Source organism: Hibiscus syriacus, unplaced genomic scaffold (genome assembly GCF_006381635.1).
Source record: "Hibiscus syriacus cultivar Baekdansim isolate YM2019G1 unplaced genomic scaffold, ASM638163v2 tig00013773_pilon, whole genome shotgun sequence".
Taxonomy (NCBI): Eukaryota; Viridiplantae; Streptophyta; class Magnoliopsida; order Malvales; family Malvaceae; genus Hibiscus; species Hibiscus syriacus.
In genome coordinates, this window is record NW_024062309.1 from 184,141 (window position 1) to 203,935 (window position 19,795).

The 19,795-nt window shown below is 34.8% G+C and overlaps 2 protein-coding genes, 1 long non-coding RNA gene and 1 pseudogene across 3 annotated transcripts; 2 read left to right on the forward strand and 2 right to left on the reverse strand.

Moving 5' to 3' along the window:
- Positions 1 to 436: 436 nt before the first annotated feature.
- Positions 437 to 1,329, forward strand: LOC120206416 (plastidial pyruvate kinase 2-like). Its single transcript, XM_039206072.1, has 3 exons — positions 437 to 571; positions 703 to 851; positions 1,164 to 1,329. The coding sequence occupies exons 1-3, from the start codon at positions 437 to 439 to the stop codon at positions 1,312 to 1,314; spliced, it is 435 nt and encodes a 144-aa protein (XP_039062003.1). The 3' UTR covers positions 1,315 to 1,329.
- A 1,571-nt stretch (positions 1,330 to 2,900) lies between these two features.
- On the reverse strand, positions 2,901 to 6,616 carry LOC120206438. The gene is made up of 3 exons (XR_005524113.1): positions 6,602 to 6,616; positions 3,621 to 3,624; positions 2,901 to 2,972 (listed from the first exon to the last, which is right to left on the reverse strand). It is a non-coding gene; the product is annotated as an uncharacterized LOC120206438 (long non-coding RNA).
- On the forward strand, positions 4,652 to 12,640 carry LOC120206437 (protein timeless homolog). Its single transcript, XM_039206085.1, has 19 exons — positions 4,652 to 4,933; positions 5,046 to 5,198; positions 5,303 to 5,462; positions 5,718 to 6,024; positions 6,124 to 6,261; positions 6,356 to 6,548; positions 6,667 to 6,797; positions 7,107 to 7,319; positions 7,745 to 7,911; positions 8,269 to 8,347; positions 8,996 to 9,523; positions 9,609 to 9,977; positions 10,105 to 10,241; positions 10,492 to 10,725; positions 10,955 to 11,020; positions 11,244 to 11,456; positions 11,702 to 11,803; positions 12,050 to 12,160; positions 12,239 to 12,640. Exons 1-19 carry the CDS (start codon positions 4,831 to 4,833, stop codon positions 12,480 to 12,482), a joined length of 3,648 nt encoding a protein of 1,215 aa, XP_039062016.1. The 5' UTR covers positions 4,652 to 4,830; the 3' UTR covers positions 12,483 to 12,640.
- A 117-nt stretch (positions 12,641 to 12,757) lies between these two features.
- Positions 12,758 to 17,842, reverse strand: LOC120206435 (annotated as a pseudogene).
- Between the last annotated feature and the right edge of the window lie 1,953 nt (positions 17,843 to 19,795).

Here is a 19,795-nt window from a genome sequence, read left to right on the forward strand (position 1 = left end):
AGTCAGTGGGTCGTTGGGTACCCAGTTAAGGGTAATTTTGTGGCCCGGGTCTGATTCAGAAACTCTCCAAAAATAACCGGTCGGAAACCCAACCAACAAAATCAAGTATTTATCTCCTAAACACCTGGTAATTTTATATCGGATCGACGGGTCAACGGATCGGATATTTTTAAGCACCTCTAACTAAATGAAACAGTGAAATTTAGGAGATATGATTGTCTAGATACGTGAGATTTGATCGGGTTGATCTCGGATTGGGGAGGAATGACACGATTTAGTAGAACTCATAGTAGAAGAAGAAAGAAGAGATAAAAATTAACGGCTTAGATCGATTCATACTGGACTGGATCCGAATTTTAGTTTTTGGGGGTATAGGGCTGAGGTTTCTCTGGAGTGGTTGTTTGTATGGACAGTATATGTAAATTGCGCTATCTAAATGCAGTTTAAAAATATTTCACTTTCTTGCAGATTCCCATTGAAAGCTGTTAAAGTGATGCATACAGTTGCTCTACGAACTGAAGCAACCATATCTGGTGGTGAATTGCCACCTAATCTCCGACAAGTTTTTAAGGTCACTTAACACGCTGTGTGTACTTCTTATAGCTTTCAGGCCTCTTTTTTTCTTTGTATCTTTGTTAGTTTTCTTAGTACTTTCTTTTTCTTTATCACCTATGAATACTGATGGGAGTTACTTCTTTGTAGAACCATATGAGTGAAATGTTTGCATATCATGCAACTATGATGTCAAATACTCTTGGAATTTCCACTGTGGTCTTCATCAGAACTGGTTTCATGGCTATATTACTTAGCCATTACCGTCCTTCTGGCACTATTTTTGCCTTCACAAACGAGTGAGTTTCACCCATTCCTGAATCTGAAATTTGTTACAATTGTTTAATCCCAGTTAAAGGCTCCCCCCTTTCGTTTGTTACTCGTCTTTCTGTCCAATTTATTCTGTATTGTGGCATGTTACTGGTCTATCCATTTGAGTTTTGACTTGGTGAAGAAATATTAATCCAACAACGTAATGGGGTGAGAATATCTATGAACTCACAAGTGCAATAGTAGACTAGTAGTGTATGGCCAAACAATATCTATGGCTACCATTACTGGGTTTTGCAGTCTTGAATGTCAGGCTGACAAGTACTTTAATGGTCATGCAGGAAAAGGATACAACAAAGATTGGCTTTGTATCAAGGAGTATGCCCCATATACATGGAGTTCTCAGATGATGCTGAGGAAAGCTTTAAAGATGCTTTAGCTTTGCTACAGGTAAAGTTTTACCAAAAATTTCCTTATGAAAGTTCCCCTTAATTGGCTGCTAATATAGTTGATGTGATTGTTCATGCATCAGTTGGTCACGTTTATTTTGGAACCTAGGATCAAGTGGTTGTTCTGAGGTATCCAGTTGAATTGATCAAAATGTGTAAATATTTCAAAACCTTCACGTATTATCCGATAATGGGGCGCATCGATGCTTGCTGGGTTTTCAGTTCAAAACTTAAACTATTTTGGATCCATTTTTAGTCAAATCCATACCAAGGATTTTTCATGAACCAATTTTGAAATGTGTTCACTTGTAGTTATAGACCTGTACCCCGGGATACAATTCCCATCTGTCATTATCGAATAGAACTCGGTCCATTGATCATCTAGGTGCTGCTCGTTGCATTCTTCCATTGTTTCCTCGCAAAAACGGATCTATTCTTCATATATCATGCTAGAACTAATATGACTGATGTGCAGAATCAAGGAATGGTTAAGGGAGAAGAGGTGGCACTTGTTCAGAGTGGCAGACAGCCCATATGGCGATTCCAGTCCACTCATAATATTCAGGTCCGCCAAGTTTAGAGGCTGAAGATTAATGGAAATGGAAAATCCATTCGACTGATCCATCTTCTTCATGCAAATTATCAGAATTTCAAAAAACCACAAAGAAGAAGAGAGTTTAGGTTAGGTTTCTGTAGCTTCCTTCACATCATATGATTGGTAAGACCTTGTGTTTTAGCCTGTGTTGTCTTGTTTATTCTGGCTTTTCTTCTCTGTTTGCTTCGAGATTTTCTGGTATGTTTGGAACGAGACAAGCTGATATTTACTTCTTTGTCATATTGTATACTAATCTCATTTATATTTTTATATATATTATGAACAAGGATTGGTATCTGATATGAACTTGACGGTTATAATCTGATCCTATAACATCATTTTTATCTTTAAAAATTTAAGTTCGAATTCGGGTTCAAGACAAAAAGAAATCAATCTTCATCATGCTAAATGTGTTTCTTTTAGTTTTTAAAATTATTACATTTAAAGTGTTTTATTAAAAAATTCAACAAACAACAACACTTGTATTCTCTTTTTTACCTTTATATCTTATTATTTTATACATATCAAAACAAATATGTCAAATCTATCAATCTCCTTTTAAAGATAATTTTGTCATTTCTCTTAATCAAATATACCTCCTAGAGCTATGTACATAATTAATTTCAGACACAAATAATGGGACAAGAGAAATATATATTTAGAGATAATACTCCCTCTATAATTATTAGGTGGAGTTTTCCTAATTATGAATATAAAGTAACAAATTTGTCACTAACGTTATCGATTTGTAATAAAACAGTCACTTGTCGTTAAAGGAAGTTCTTTTATCCTCCATTGCGAAATAATTTTGGTTACTTTAAGCTTTGTGATCAAAAGATTTTTTTACGCTGACATCATTGTAAACAAGATGAACAAAAGTTGTTTTATTCATGCCCTCGTGCTAGTGATGGAAAGGACGTAAGCTCCATTAGAGTTATTAGTTTTACGCAAATAAATTATTTCTTGCTTCTTGCTGTCTCTACCAACATACTCCATAGCTCCATCCGCCACAAAAGTAACGGAATGCGATAATAAAGATCAATACATTCAACACTAAGACGTTTCAAGCTACCTTCACAAGCTGCTCGCACATAAGCAGGGTCACCCTCCTGATGATCATAAGTTAAACAAGTCAAAAATAGTTGGATTAGAAATTAAATGGGTTGTTTGAGGATTTAGAAACAGACACAAATTAATTCCAAGAGGAAATTGAAATGCAATGAAATTGAAATGCATGATTGGTGCAACCTATAGCGGGATTAACTACAAATATTATTGAAAATGAAGCTCCCATGATCCCATCCCAAGTAATAAATGTCATATTCTAATGATGTAAAATCATGATTACGATTCATTTCGGAGTCAATTAAGCTTTTGATTACGATTTATGGTATCTTCCATCTACCACGTCTATTAAAGACTATTAATGTTGAGTGACTAGTTTGTAACCAATCGATAACATTAGTGATTGATTTATAACTTTTGAAACATCAATGGGGAAAATGAAAATATCCCAAACATTAGTGACCAACTTTGTAGTTTACTCTAACCTTTATTGTAAATTTTTACATGCCGGAGCCTCATTATACTCCTGGGTTGGTCAACTCGATCCGATTTAAAAAATATTGAGAACATTACAAAAAGTAATGAGCCTAATTGGACGGCTAACGACTAGAGAATATCATAGCCTTTATTGTATCCAATTTCTTATACCATGGAGCCTCATTATACTCCCGATTAGGGGAAACTAAAACTCGACTCGGTTCGATTAAAAAAATCGATTTATTTAATTTTGAGTTATACAAATCGAGTTATTCGAGTCAAATTAAATTATCAATTCAGTTTTTGAGTTCGATTCAAGTTAAAATTTTGAGCTACTCGAAAAACAAAAAATTTGATTAAATATTTTTGATAGTTTTACTATTTAGTCTCTATTTTTATTTGTCCTTTAATTTTTTCTTCATTGTAAGTCAATTTTTTTTTACTAAATTTGAACTACATACTCTTAAACCATCGTAGAATACATATGTACTTTCAATTATTATTTTTTAATTTAACCCCTTAAATTTTCATAATTTTCTTATTTATTCAATTCATTTTTTTATTTTAAGTATGTTTTATGCCGAATTTGAACCACATGCTTATATAATCAAATAAAATACCTATGTAATTTCAATTCTTACTTTTTTTTACTAAAAGTATATATTTAGTCCCTTAACTTTACATTTTACTCAATTTGCTCTTTTGACTACAATTGTTTATAAATTATTTATTCTCATCAACTCTTTAATTCATTTATACTATTTTTGATATTTTACCCACAAAATATTTTCTTTAAAATATAAATATTATGAATATATTTTACAATTTTAGATTGTACTTGATATATTTAATAATATTATAATATGAAAATAATATAATATGGTTAAAGAAAGTAAAAAAAATTGAAACAAATCATTGCCATAATACTATAAATAATTATAATAAAATCAGTATGAAATTTTAAATAATTCGATTCAACTCAAAAAAAATTAAATTTAAAGTTAAATTCGAATCGTAAAATATAATTTATTAAACTTAAATAATTCGAAATTTTTTAACTGGAGGAATGCTCACCGCTGCTCTCGGCGACCAAAACGACACCTGATATTATCTCCGCCAAAGTAAAACAAAATGAAAGCGCGGGAAAATTTGCATCTCAATTGGCGCCACAGGAGCCCTAATCGGCCATTTACAATAAAAGAGAGAGAGAGGGAAAAGGCTCCCCCAATCGACCAATCTTCGAACTGTAATGCTTTTTTCTCCCTCAGTAATATTTCATCTTCCCATTTATCAAGCAAAATTATCATTTGACCTAAATCATTCTTCCCTTGATCTGATTCCACCATCACTCAATAGCCTAGCCTTTTTACAAGGTTCTTCACGAATCCCCACTTTAAAGCCCTATTTTCCTTACGGTGAAAAATGGACACGGAGGGCTTATCAGGAATCTGTGCTAGTCTCGGCATCCTCGAAGAAGACCAGACAACGAATCGGATGGTATACACAAAGGGGGAGCACTGTCCAGGTAGTCGTTTGCTGTTCTTGAAGTGAATTTTCCTTTGATTTGTATCTTTTTTTGTTATTCAGCTAATGTAAATTGGATTTGACTAATTTAGTTTCAAATAAATTACTTCCAGATGCTTTGAAGGATTTACTGCGATTTTTAAGACGGGACGATCCGCAAACTCGAGAAGTATTTAAGCAAGTTTGTAGATGGAATATCGTTTCAAAAAACTTGATTCCAATCATTGAACATTGCCAACGTGATCGCAATTTGGTGTTAAATTCCGGTATGTAAGGATTTGTTGTTAATTTTTTGCACATTTAAGCCAAAAAAAAGTTGTAAATGCTTAATTAGTGAGTAGTTACGTTTTTTTTTCCTTGCATTTTCCAGTGAAAGTTTTAGTTTTTCTGTCAATGCCTATCGAGCCTTCTTCTAGTGATATCCCTCAACAGATAGAGTATCTTTGGAATTTGAAGTTTTCCGTCACGAGCAGTGATGCTGTTGCTGTTATAGTTTCCCTTCTCGAAGGTCCACTTGAAAATTTGGAATGGTGAGCACGTAAATTTCTTCTTTTTCCAATAGGCCCTTTAACTGCTTGCTTAAGGTGCGGGAAAAAAAATAAAAAGCGTTGGTCAACAAAAACAAATGAGTTCTACCGTTTATGAAACATTAAGAATAGAAGATCTAGATAAGGTCATTAGATGGTGTTTTTTAGGAAGTTCATTTTTTTCATTTATATTTAATTCATCTGTGCCGTTAGATTCTCCTTTATTCAGTATGTTGACAGAAGCCTCTTCAATTTCAGTGAATTGTTCTCCGAGGATGATTGGAAATTGCTCCAGCTGGTGTTAACCTTCTTTCGTAACATTCTTGCCATTCAAGATATTTCATCTTTACAAAAGGCTGGCCAATTTTTATCATTGAGAGACAGATTTCTTGAACTTTTATTCCGTGAGAATGTGATGGACTTGGTTATTGTTATAACTCAGCAGATTGGTGGTTCTCGGGGCTATCTTCGTCAGGATAACTTGCTTATGTTAGAAATTTTTCATTACATATTTATGGGTCAAGAACCAGAGTTGCTTGTCAAAGCTCATTTGATGGGATCTGAGGTTTGTTTCTCTTTTTTCTTCTCTAACTACCCAATCTCAAAGTTGATTAATGCAATTTACATTACCACATGCTTGTTTCTAATGATCTCTGTATGATAGGAGGGTGGAGATGCCAAGGCTTGCATTGATGATCTTAAGTCTATCATGGAAGAGGAAGCAAAGAAAAGAAGGGTTTCAAGACTCCAGCGTGCCAATCGTCATTCACAGTTTAGTGGAACATTTACACGTCTCACTATGGTATGTGGTATCATTGTAATTGATGTTTTGATTTTACTAAGCAGGAATTTTATTAGGACATCTAATCTAACTACTAGTCGTGTTTATCTGACAGGGTGGTTCTACAGTAGTGCACAATGGAAACCCTAATAATATTTCGCAAAATGCTCTGCTTAAATCTCATAATAGCCATGGGATTTCAACTCAAAAAAACATGCGGGGGAATGGAGATCTACCTTCAATGAGGAAAAAGGTTCTGGCATTGCTTCATGATTTTGTGAACCAGTTTCTTTCTGGAGGCTACAATGGTACACACTCTGGATTAGAAATACTCGCTTGTTTTATATCATCCCATCCCTACTTTTCCTTTTTCCTTATCCTTCATATTTCCGCTGATATTTAAATGCATAACTGAATACGTGTCAGTATTGATGAAATCCGTTCGTGAGGATATTGAGAAGGAACATCACACAGTTCAGAAGGGCGACATAATTATTTTCTTCAAGGTTACTGAGTTCGTTACTTCTTTTCAGTATCACAAGTGTTTGACCTCAAAGGTGAGGACTACACCACTTTTACTTTTTTTTACCCTGTAGACACCCTATATCCACAGACAAACTTGTTGAAACTCTGAAATTGATCTTGTGGTAATTTTTCTCTGTCGAATAGAAGTAAAGATGTGGTTGTATATTGTAACCTTTTTGAAAGTTAAAATTGGTTACTGTTCCAATTTGAAACCTTAATCTCTAAGGATTTTAGTTTTTGTGCATTAGCTTCATTTCTTTAGGTTTGATTTTTCCTCCTTTCTGACATAGTTGATAGCTTTATTAAATCACTTTTGTTGCACTGGACATGCCCTTTAACAGCCAAGTGCCAGTAATGCTACTTCTGAAGCTTCTGCTGAAAAATGTGCTGATAGCACATTTTTCCAAGGGGACATATGTGGACCAATTGCGGCATCAATGAATGAATCAATGTTCCAACTTGTGATTTCAAGATGGCAGATAGCATTTGAAGGCTTGAAGGAAACTAATGATTACAAGTTTCTATCTGCAGCTAGTTCTCTTTTGAAAAATATGGTGATGTGTACTTTTATCATCTTTAATTTCATTTGTATTTGAGTTTGTTAATTGTTGAATCGAATATTGCTATGTTGATTAGCCTTTATGCCGTTCTCCATACTTGCAACCTAAGGTATATTTATAAATGTATTTGCTATCTACTATGCTTAAAAAGTTAAGCATTTGCCTATATTATATATTAATCTAGGAAAATAATCTTCCTTTGTATGTATAAATAAAAGATGTGCATTTGACACTTTCAGATATGGCCAATTCTTCTTTTATGGGGATGATGATAAGTCATCTGTTAATATTTGGAATTAAGAGCAAGCAGTTTCTACTTTATCAAGGGATTTTAGCTCTATTACCTTGGTTAACTAATCTACTTCGTACTTACATGCTATCCCTATTTAATGGTTTCCCCTCTTTGTTTTTGAATGCAGATTCGTATGTGTGATTTAGTGCTTGATTTATTTCCAGAAGATTCTAAGGAGCCTCAGACAGCTCGCATCCTTCTTTACAAGCTATTTTATGATCAGACGGAGAAAGGAATGACCCAACTCATTCTGAATCAAATAAAAATGTTCAACTTTCACAAGCAACCCAAAAGGTTTTTCGTTTCCTCCCTCAATCTAAGAAAAACTAGTGTTGATATTAACAGCTGCGTTTGTAACCATTTTCAATAACTTTGGTTTTGAATTTTGTATTTTTTAAGCTGTTACGCATGCTTTTGAGAACTACAATCTTATATAAAGATGTTTTATACGTCCCCCACCCCTCATGTTAACACATTTATATATTTATGTACACTGAGTGATGAGGTAACCACCATATATGTTCTATAGGTACATGTTGCTCTGATATGTAATCTTTTACCTTTTAATTTGTTGTTCTGTGAATATGTATAAAAATTGTTTCATGGTGGCTAGTATGTTTTGCTATTTCTGATTTTTTTTTCTTTTAGCAGTGATCTTACAGATTTGGTAGAAACGATGCATGCAATTATGCAGCTCATGGAGAATCTTCAAGCACGTGGATCATTAAGGGTATGTTAGGATTTAAATTTTCTGGTGGATATGCACTGTTATCGTTATAATTTAGCAGATGAATGCCTTGGTTCCATGATCTGCTTTAGCGCATGGAAAACAAAAAACTGCAAAATATGCAATCACTGTTAACCAATTCTTATTTTGATGTCAGTCATCATTAAGAAAAGCGATAACTGGAGTTGTTTTGAACTTTTATATATATTTTTGGTCCCACGGAAGTGGTTATCTTTATATATTAACTCATGGATTAATGGTCTTTTAAGTACTTTGTAGATACTGAACTGTTGGGTTATATCATATATCTGACTCAATCATTCTCTAACTACTAAAATGCATTAAACGAAGTGTTCCTTTGAATCAATTTTGAGGGTCCTTTAATCTTGCATGAAACCATTCTCTAGCTTTTTCCGTCTACAGTTAAATTCTATGAAAAAGTCCTTTAATTTATAATGCTATCCTCCCATTTATCTCTCCATGTGTATGCCCTTTGTGCATAAGATCTATGTTGATTTTAGAGCCGATACACTTACATCATGCTTCGCTCCTACAAATTTCTAGTTTTTGCATGCGTCAATTCTGAAGAGCTTTCTTCTCTTCTATTTTTTCTGTTTTAATCTGCACTGAAATGCCAATTACTTGACTAAGGTTTCTAGAAAATCAAGGAAGGGAAAGAAGAAGAAAGCAGTGAGTGACAATGTTACCAAAAGTGAACAGTTTGAAGACCATGCTGCTGCAACTTATGTGGATGGTTCCTCAGTATGTGAACGACCAGCAGATCATGTGAGAGAACAAGAAATCCCAGTGAAGGAGACGTCTGATCTGAAAGAAGATATTAATATTTCTCTCTTGGTTGACGAACTAAGAACCTATGAGACTAAAATGGGAAGTCCTCGAGATATGCCACAGGTTGAAAATAAAACACCTGGTCACGTTGATGATAATCTTTGTTGCAGCACTGATGATTGTTCTGGCGATGAACAAGCTGTCACTGTTAATGAAGTTGATTTTGACGTTTCTTCTCTCATTTCAGCCTTTGCAAACAGCAGCTTTATTCAAAATTTATGCTGGTTGCTTAAATTTTATAGGAGCAATTCCATTAATACAAATCAATACATTATAGGCTTTTTACGGAAGATAACTGATGACCTTGAGCTTGCTCCAATGCTTTATCAGGTCAAAACTTGGAACTGCATTTTATTTTTAATAGAGAAAATGGACAAAACCTAACATATATTTAATTTTGTATTAATTTTTGCAGTTGTCATTCCTTACAACATTCTATGACATACTAGAAGAGCAAAAGTTGTCTCCAAGTGAGGAATATGCAGATATTGTTGGCTTTCTTACTAGTTTGGTCAGGAAAATGATGAAGAAAATGAAGCACCAGCCCCTTCTTTTTATTGAAATTCTTTTTTGGAAGACACGTAAAGAATGCCATTACATTAATGCTGAATATTTATTGCATGAACTGGGCCATTGGAGGAAAGGAACCGGAAATGAAGATAGTGTTCCTGGAATTGCAGAAGTTGGGTCCTCAATGGCAGGTGAATGGGTTCGAAGAAGCATAGCAGATGCACTGGGTGAAGATGAAGCTGATGTTGAAATCTCTCATGACATAGGATCAGAAGTAAGAGATGTTTGCAATTTAATGCATCTGACTTTATTATTTTAGGTTTCATTTTAGTAGGATATTTTAGTAGTTCAATAAACCATATGAACTGGCCATATTTTCTGAACTAAGATGACTGATTGAGAAACTGCATATTGGTGTATTTGGTTGGTGCAGTGTGGAAAACTCCTTGGAAAATGAATCTGGAAAGATTCGCGAAAGAAAGAGAAGGTTTGTTTTCAATGATGACATGGAGGCGAAACTCAAGGAAATCTATGAGAAGTAAGTTCCTTTTGATCCTGTGGTCTCTCTTACAAGCTTTTATCAATTAGATCTTCCTTTTTCTCTTCAAAATATGATGCATCCACTTGCGGCCATTAAAAGCAAACGCATTATCTGGATGATCATTGCTATTCTCCATGACTACTAACAAATTAAATTATCGCTCTCCACCCATTTAGTAGAAGTTCTTATGTTCATTCAGAAGTTTCTGAAATTTGCACCTTTTCGGCTTTGGAAATATGTGTTGCAGCTTCAAAGACCATCCGAACTGTATCCGTCTTATTGCAGAATCCCTAGACCCTTCTGGTGGAATTTTGCCTGCTCAAGTTTCGAACAAGCTTAAACAGTTAGGACTTAAAGTTGCACCAAGAAAAAGGATACGGAATGATGATAGACTTTTCATTGATGATTCTGATCAACAAGGGGATGGAACCACTCTTAATGATTCAAATAATTTAGAAGAAAGTTCACAAAGGCAACAACTGTAAGTATTTATTTGTTTGTAAGTATTTATTTGTTATCTGTTATCTGTTATCTGCATTGCTTGTTATAGTCAAGTACTCTTCTAAGAGTTTCTGGAACAACTTTTAATGCAACAATGTGGTGTTCTGCCATTGAAATTGTAACTTTGAACATGCACGAATGACAAAGCATTTTTTCTGGCATGAATCTGTTATATTTATGCTCACGTTCTGACCTAATGTCTTAAACAGAAGCACCAGAAAAAGAGTCTGTGCCTTCGGCAAGGATCAGGCAATGATTAAAGATCTATTTGAGCAGTGAGTACCGGTTTACTTGTTTTCTTCCTAAATTCCTTTTTTCCAATTGGAGTGAATTGATATGTTTTTGCATGTAATTCTATTTTTAATTTCCAGCCCTCGTATTGATTCTAAATTAAATCATAAAGAGAAACTATATGCCCGAAGAGGGATGATTAAATAATATTGAATGGTTGTATGTATACGTTCGTGATAAGTAATTAGTAATTTGTTTTCTATGCAGATTTAAAAATCATAGGAGGTGTAGTTACATGATTGCAAATGCACTGGATGCCGATAATACGTTTACTGCTGCCCAAATTTCTCGCAAACTCAAGCAACTTGGTTTATACGTTCCTAAGAAGAAAAAGTCTGAAGATAACATGCTGTTGAGGGATGAGGAACCAAATGAAACACATGACTCCGACAATGAGACATTGATATCCTTTAGGAACAGGTAGCTACAGATTTATCAATTTCTTAGTTATTTAGTGCATTAATTTGCTCAATTTTCGTGGCTCCATTGTTTTATGAACTTATGTCAATTTCCTGTTAGCATGATTTCAATGTTTTCTCCTGGTCTTGTGGTTTAGAACTACCTCAGATGAATGGAACTGTAACAGTTTGCCAGCATTGGTTAAGATTCAACATTTCAAGAGAGTTGTTAACATTTGTTTTCACCTTTGAACTTTTTGGAAGCAGAAAAATGGATAATGGATTGTTCAACCCAGAGTCTCCAGGACACGACGGCGAAAGAAAAATATCAGATGACACTGATGATGAAACCCTAAGTTCTGTTCTCAGGTAATTCTCACTCAGATTATCACACGCTCAAACTCATTCCTACATGTGGGCATGTTTATTACTCAGAAAATTCAATAGGCTAGGTATAAAAGAAAATACCCGTGTTTTTGTAATTCTGGATTTCTATTTCTATTTCAAGGAAATCTATGCTTTCTTTGCACGTAAACATGTTGGTTACACGATAAGCAACGCCATAACTTAAGGAAAAGTTCCGTTCTTTCAATAAATTTTATCTGTCGATCACAGGAAAACTAGAAAGCTCCCTTCAAAGTCAAAGGATGAGAAGCATGCAGCAGTAATCACCGAGAGGAATGACAAAATCTCTGGAGCTCAAGTCGAAAATGACGAGACCGAAAGGTTTGCAATCCACCTTATCAAGAGTTCATACTTTTAATACGGTTTGCATAATAGAGTACAACCTTGTCTTTTTCATAGGGATGGAAGCAGCCGTACACTGAGATGGATGTTACCATCCACCATGATAGCAAGGAGGGCACTTCAGAAAGCAGCAAAGCTATCACATGTTTTGCCGGAGACCGGTGAGGTTGAAACTGTGCTGGAGCAAGTGGAAGACGAGTTGGCCGATTCAGGAGATGATGCAGTGGTCGATTCATTTGTGGAAAGCTCAATCAACAGAAGAAAACGGAGGATGGTGATTGATCCTGAAGATGATGATTAGATCAGGAGCACATTCAGGTTTCTCTCATTCTCTGTTGCCGGTAACATCTCAACATCTACCGCTGCTCTGGAAATCGTAGGATGAGTTTAAGATACTCAAATAAGCAGGTACTGGTAGAGAGCTGATGTATAGAATTAATTGTTCTTTTTTGAAGCCTTATTTAGTGTTTAGAAAGTTAATAGTCTGTGTATTTGGCTTGTCAGTCCCTTGAGACAACTTTCTAAAGCTTTATTAAGGTATTAGTTAATCCTTTGTATTATTTAAAAGTCTTGTAATTTACAAGTAAATGGCAAAACTATATTTGAAGTACAGACATGCGATGAATCACATTGTCACTGACGAGATTAGCTCTTCCAAACACTGGCAACAAATGGCATGCTCAAACGTGCATGCAAAATGGAAAATGTTGATTGTCAAACCCTGGGTTTACAGTTAGGCTCTGATCGGCAAATGAAATTGGCAAACCATTAAGATATTCTGTCTTCAAAGTATGGAAGTTACTCGAACTGAGTTATCTGCTGATCCGGTCAAGAAAATTGGCAAAGTTGGGTGCCAATCCACGGTTGTTATAGCTGCACTGTGTGGAAGAGTTCTGAGCCCGCTTGAATGGCTTTGTACCTGACCATTGATAAGGACGAGAACAAATGAACATATATTGTAAAGGCCAAATTGAATTGTTTTGATATTGGCCAATGGTTGTAAAAAAAAAGGGGGGCTAATATGCACCTGCACGCTTGCATGGCTACATGTATGAAGAATTCACCTGATATATGGGCGCTCTTACAGAACCAGATGTTACTAAGAGCTGCCTTCCATTAGCATCCAACGCCATTTCATGTCTACAGTATTTTGATGTGTCGGAGTTGGAAAACCTACAAAGTGTAATACCCATGTAACTAAATTTGATCCGATTAACACATGTAAGCAGATAGAATACGACCATCAATAATGTAGTCAATGAAGGCAACAGGCGAAACAGGTACAGTAAAAAAAACCAATGCATGGCACATAAACATAATCTATGAGATCGTGCCTTCTCTTAGGCAATATAAAGGGGACGCAAGTGATATATCTCCTAGGGTGTTTAGACTTTAGTCAACAAGAAATGAAAAGTACCCATTAGAAGTTTTCGACCAAAGGATACGACCTTGGTTTTGCAAGCTCCATTCAAATATCTGACATTGAAAAACCAACCCGTGAGTCGACTAGCTTAAATATAAAACCATAGACAGAACATAGCCTAGCTTCAATAGCATGCATTTGGATTTTGATTCTCCAGCCATAATCAACATCCGGACTAAAACACTTGCCTTTCCATCTGAGCCCAAGCTAAAATGCTCGTCTCATCGGGCCCGAAAAGAAGTGAGCTTATTGCAGAATCATGTGCAGGCCACCCGGTGATTTGTAAACCAGCAGACATGTCTTTGACCAGTCAAGGAGTATTCATATTACATTCTAGGTTCAGCACAAACGCAACACTGCAAAAATGAGTATTCTCCTCCTTTCTTGGTTATTTCTGTGCCCTTCAGCTAGAGGGCAAACCAAGCCAATGAAGAAACAGGAATGACACACTCAAACCGAGTTTTCTAAGGTACTGTGATCCATGTAGTAAGTAAAAAGTAGGTGTCTCTGGTTAACATTAGAATTGTAATCGCGTAACAGAACAAAATCTATTAAAGCAAAAATATGAGGCCATAAAGAAAAGGATACCAAACATGTGAATCATTCCATCGGTGGCAGAGGCAGCTAAGATCTTCCATTGTGATTGAAGCATAGGGAAGTAATTGCAGGCGGATCTTCACCAAGAGGAAGGACTGTCTTCAGTGAAATGAAGTTTATTACGGCACAAGTTATTTTTAAACAAGGCACTTATCATTAATAAGCATTCTCTACACATACAACCACATACCATAACTTTCCATGTTTTCATGTTCCACACGGTCAACGAAGCATACCCCAGAGAGTCAATAGAGCTTGAACCAGACCTGAAAGGATTACACATCCAACTAATCTCACACCCCCGATATTATTTTACAAAAAATGGGACAGCAGAAAAGCTATACTATGATAACAAGCAAGCAATCTTCCAATGGATTCTATATAGTTGCTACCCACAATACCAAAATGATATGAGAAATTTCTCAGCAACCTAGCATATTGAAAAAAACCAAATTGTGGATCACTGAGTAAGTGACAAGCACAATGAATAATAATACACGCCTGTGGAAACAAGAGGGTATGTAGAGCTGGGTCTATACCTTCGTGATGATGTGGCAGAAACAAATATGGTTCTACAGGGCTGCACTTTAAATCCAACACACTGAAAGATGGCAAGAAAAAAAAAATGAAGCCTAAAATAACTAAGAAACCACTAAATATGGTATTCTAAGTTAGTACCTTGGAAAGGCCGCAGTTGTATTCAGATCACAGACAACTCTCTTTGCATCAACATTCCACGCTTTTATGCCTTCATCAGCTGTGCCTATGAGAAGCTTTAGGAACAACAAAATTTACAATTATAAATTTTAAGATGCAACAATTATAACAATATCATACACAATAAAACTTCATGTAGAACCATCAATAATAACATGGTTACATACCAAACGGTCAGATTTGCATTCCCAGTCAAGTGACATTATCTCAGCTCCACAATATATGGTCGCATTTCTAGATGCCGGAATTGATGAGTCATATGTCCATATCCTTCATCAAAAAGAAAAAGACAAGTAAATCAAAAGTCAGCAGACAATAACTTTACAGAGCACAATAACTAGTACAAGTGACACCTTATTGTATACTCGTCTACATTTAACTAGATATCTGACAGGTAATTTTGTTAAAAACCACAGTCTGCAGTCTGCACATGGCAGTAACCCATCTAATCAATATTTGTCAATTGTCAGATTGCAAAGACTTTTCCTTCTGTTTTCTGTTCTATTATATTAGATGTTCATCAACTATTGGGTAGTATAGACACTCAAAACCCTGCAAGCAGCTGCAGGAAGCAAAATGCTTAGTTATACATATTTACAAATTTATATCAGCTCCTTTTAAAGAGCGTACCTGACAGTGCCATCTACAGATGCACTAGCTATATTGTTCCCAGATGCAGAAAACCGGCAACGAGTAATTGGACTTGTGTGGCCCAAAAATGTCTCCTGGAAAGAAGGTTGTTCCAGCAGTTTCATACATAACAAAATGAACAAGAAATCGATGTATATAAGAATGATGTTTGAATATATCTTGCCAAAGAACTTGCCTGAACTCTATTCTCACTTCAGGAAATTCTTCTTCTCTGAGCATTTCTCTGCCATTGTCTGTGAAATAACAATCAGTAAGTACTCAAACCCAATAAAGCAGAGGAAAAGGAGCATTTAAACAAACCTACTTCACTTGCATCCAAAATTCCAACACATTGAAAACAAAAATGATGACCACACAGTTCTCCTTAGTATTTTCCTCTCAAGCTACCAAGTGAAACCACACTTGCTGACAGCATGCATAATCTTTTCCAATATGGTCATATTGCTGCCACATTAAATTAAAATCTAAGATGGAGGGTTTGCAGAAATGTTACTTATCATCAAAATGTTTACCATGGGACTTTTGAGCATTATCACCGATTCCACTGGATGAAGCATGAAGACTTGAAGCAGAATATAAATCTTGCCTAGATAAGGACTCAACATGGGCTGATACAAATTTGGTAGGTTCAGTAGCAGCACGATCCTCATCCTGTGCTATTCTACCCAAATGTGAGGTTGCATGAGCAAATATATCCTCACTTGTAGATGGGTGTAACTTTTCACCATCAATGCCACTTGATAGAATAGAACTATTAGCTGCTCCCACGCTCCTATGAAACGTTCATGCAACATTGGTATCATAATACGTTCAAATAGAATCATTTTTAATTATGAGATGCAGCAAGTACTACTACGATCTAGCAAAATCAGAAGATCCTTTACCTTTTTGATAGACCCAACTGTGCATCCTTTTCCTCCAGTAAAGCCTGAAGTTGTAATAACTTTTGATTAAGACGCTTGTTGTCTTTCTTAAGATTGCTAATTGCATTCTTTTCTGAACTGATCTTCAGTAGGGCAGGAAGGCGTGCTTTGGTTAAGGACATTCTTCAAAATCCCATCATTAATTGAAACACTCTAATGTCAAGGAAAAATTATTGTATCCAATGCTACGCTCACACTTAATATCTACTAGTAATACAAAAAATCACCAAAATGGATATCCTTTTCGGAAAGCCTTTGAAGACCAATTTATTTCCAAATGCAGAAAAGTTCTGTATTAAGTAATCCCTATGGGCTCTTTGTTAAACTACGCATAATTACATACGCAATTTGTGTAGAGCAGTTTGAGAAGGAAAACATCAATTCTAAAGGATATGAGTACCACCGAAGATCTCACTGAAAAAGTTCCTCACAGAAAGACAGAGAGCTGCATACCATTCCTTGGAGAAATAAACACGAAACTGAGGATCCATGCTTGGATTCTTCAAATAAGGAATTGCTGCATTACATACTCAACAGAATCAGTCAACACGAGAACACAAATGAAAGAAGCCAAAGCAAATGAACCTACCCAACCAAGGGCTCCAATCACAACTCTTTAGAAGCAATCATTTCCATTCATTCCAAAAACTCTACAACTTTATCTTTCCTCCCAGATTGCAATGCATGAACAATGTAACCCGAAGAACAGAGCCCTCCAATTTCGACAAGGTATCAAGCATCGTAGTGTCCGACCAGGATGAAAGCATTGCTTAAAGAACTAAATAGACCAACTAATTTCTCGGCCTGAAATTTAGGAATATAAACGGAAAAAATCAAGTCCGATATCTTATCAACTTGAAACCCTTTACCAATATCCGTACACAACTCAGTCTCAAAAGCTTGTAATGTATTTGTAAATCCTCTGAAGACCAAATATTCCCTCACAAGCTCCTCCGCATATTGCATATTCTCCATCCATACAATCTACAGAAACAACGATAAACTTTCAGCATTCTTAACTAGCTGAATCCTTGGATCCATCAATATTGATCAAATTATCGTAACAAAGAAAAAAGAAAACAAATTGATGAAAAGAAAACTTTAACCGAATCATGAATATGAAGAATACCAAATTAATTAGGGTTTGGTGTAATTGTCATTCTATACATTACAAATTACGAAGCTTGATAAAAAGATGTACCTTAAAGAATTAAAGGGGAACCGAACGTCAAAGGAAGTAACGCTTGGGGATTGGGTACTTCAATTTTGAATCTTAATTGAAGAAAAGCAATCTTTGGATTCTTAGATTGAATTTGATTAGGGCTTTGGTGCTTTTGTACCCAAAAAAATGTCACTATTATACTTCAAATATTTAAGGTGAAGTTGCTGGAAGCCTTACTGATGCGTACAATATACTCCAGCTTGAATTCATTAGTTATTGCTAATTTTTATTGGTCATATTCTTATATCAGTCCCTGTACTATATAAATTGTATATTTCACCTGCAATATTGTAATTGATCCATTACAGTCCCTTGCTTTAGTATTTTTAGAATTTTAATCCTAATTAAAATGGCGCAAGGAAAAAATAACTAAACTATATTACTTAATATTATTAAATCAAAGTTACAATTTACACATATACAACAACAACAACAACAAAAAAACCCAATTCACATATGCAATGGATAAGGAGGAGGTAGGTAGGTTGCCCCCAACGCCAGGTGAGAGTAACTTCTGTGGAAGACCTCCGGCAGTCAGAAAATTAAAATATAGATAAAATGCAATGCATGTATAAATAATACAGAAATACATAGTTGAACAATATTCATATGCAGTCATTAATATCATATGCGCTCTGTACTGGGCAGATATCCCTGCAAAAAAAATCCATGCGAAAAAATCTCTGTATATAGACAGAAACGTAAGACCCGACTAAATTTAAAAATGGGAGAATGATACACATAAGTCAAACGATAGTCAAACGATAGAAGTCAAACAATTTACACATATACATGAATTAATATTAAAATTTAACTTAATGATTATTATTCGTTAACTTTAAAATTTAAAAGTACATGAATTAAAATGATCGAATTAAAATATAAAAGTTAAATTCATATCATATTTTTATTATACGGATTGATAGAAAAATTATCCATTTCTACTTTAGATAATTCAAAGAGGAGTTAATTGCCAAACTATTTCCCTAAACTATGACTCTCATTTTTAACTTGGTCCCTAAACTTTGGATGTTTCAATTTAATCCCCAAACTATAACTCTCATTCTAATTAGTTCTTAAACTTTAAAATATTCTGTTTCATCCCTAAACTATGACGCTCTTCTAAATTGGTCCCTAGACATTGAATGGTATAATTTCATCACCAAACACATCCAAGATGTAATTAGTTTCAATCATAATTAACCTAAATTTGTTTTTCTTCAACTATAATAGTACAACTTGGACTAACAATTTTATTAAAAAGGAATGTGATTTGTATATACGTGTAGTTTGGGATGAAGTGGAAAGCTCAAAAAATAGAGACCAATTAAAAAGAGGGTCATAGTTTGAGGGCATGTGATACAATTAACTCTTCAAAGAATATAAGGATTCTAAATAATTAAAAGTTAAATTCAATCTGCCTTCAACTCAGAAAACAAATTTAATATGACTTTTATCAATATTTTTCGTCGTTGACTATTATAGTACTGACGTGACAGGTTTAGTGTTGACGTAATTATCCATAGTTGTTAATATTACAGTCCATCTACCATGTTTAAGCTATCAATTTAGCCATCCACTGTAATATTAACTCATACTTTATAATCTCTAAGTTAAAAAATAATCTTTCTTTATTATCATAATAATAAATAATCGTAACCGTGGCGCTGAGCGCGTTTTTCTTCGGTTTCCTTGTAAATTCCAGGAAGATGGCCGAGGTTTGAAACCATGTGCGAGTCTGTTGATTTCCATAAACAAACTGGAATTTTGCAAATGGTCAACAAGGAAATAACATATGAAATGAGTATAATTATAGGATAAGTACTCAATCGGATTTGCTGGAAAATAAATAAATTAAAGGGTTAATTATATGGTTGATCACCTATATTTGTGTTTTGTCATTTTTCTTCACATATATGAAAAAAAAACATAATATATTGTCACTTTTGTTTTTATTTAATTAGATAAAGTCACTTTCGTTTTTATTTAATTAAGATGTGGTCACCATGGGTTAATTGTTGTTAACTAGGAGACGTGTATTTTGGTATAACACACATTTGGTCCTGTATTTACATATTCTC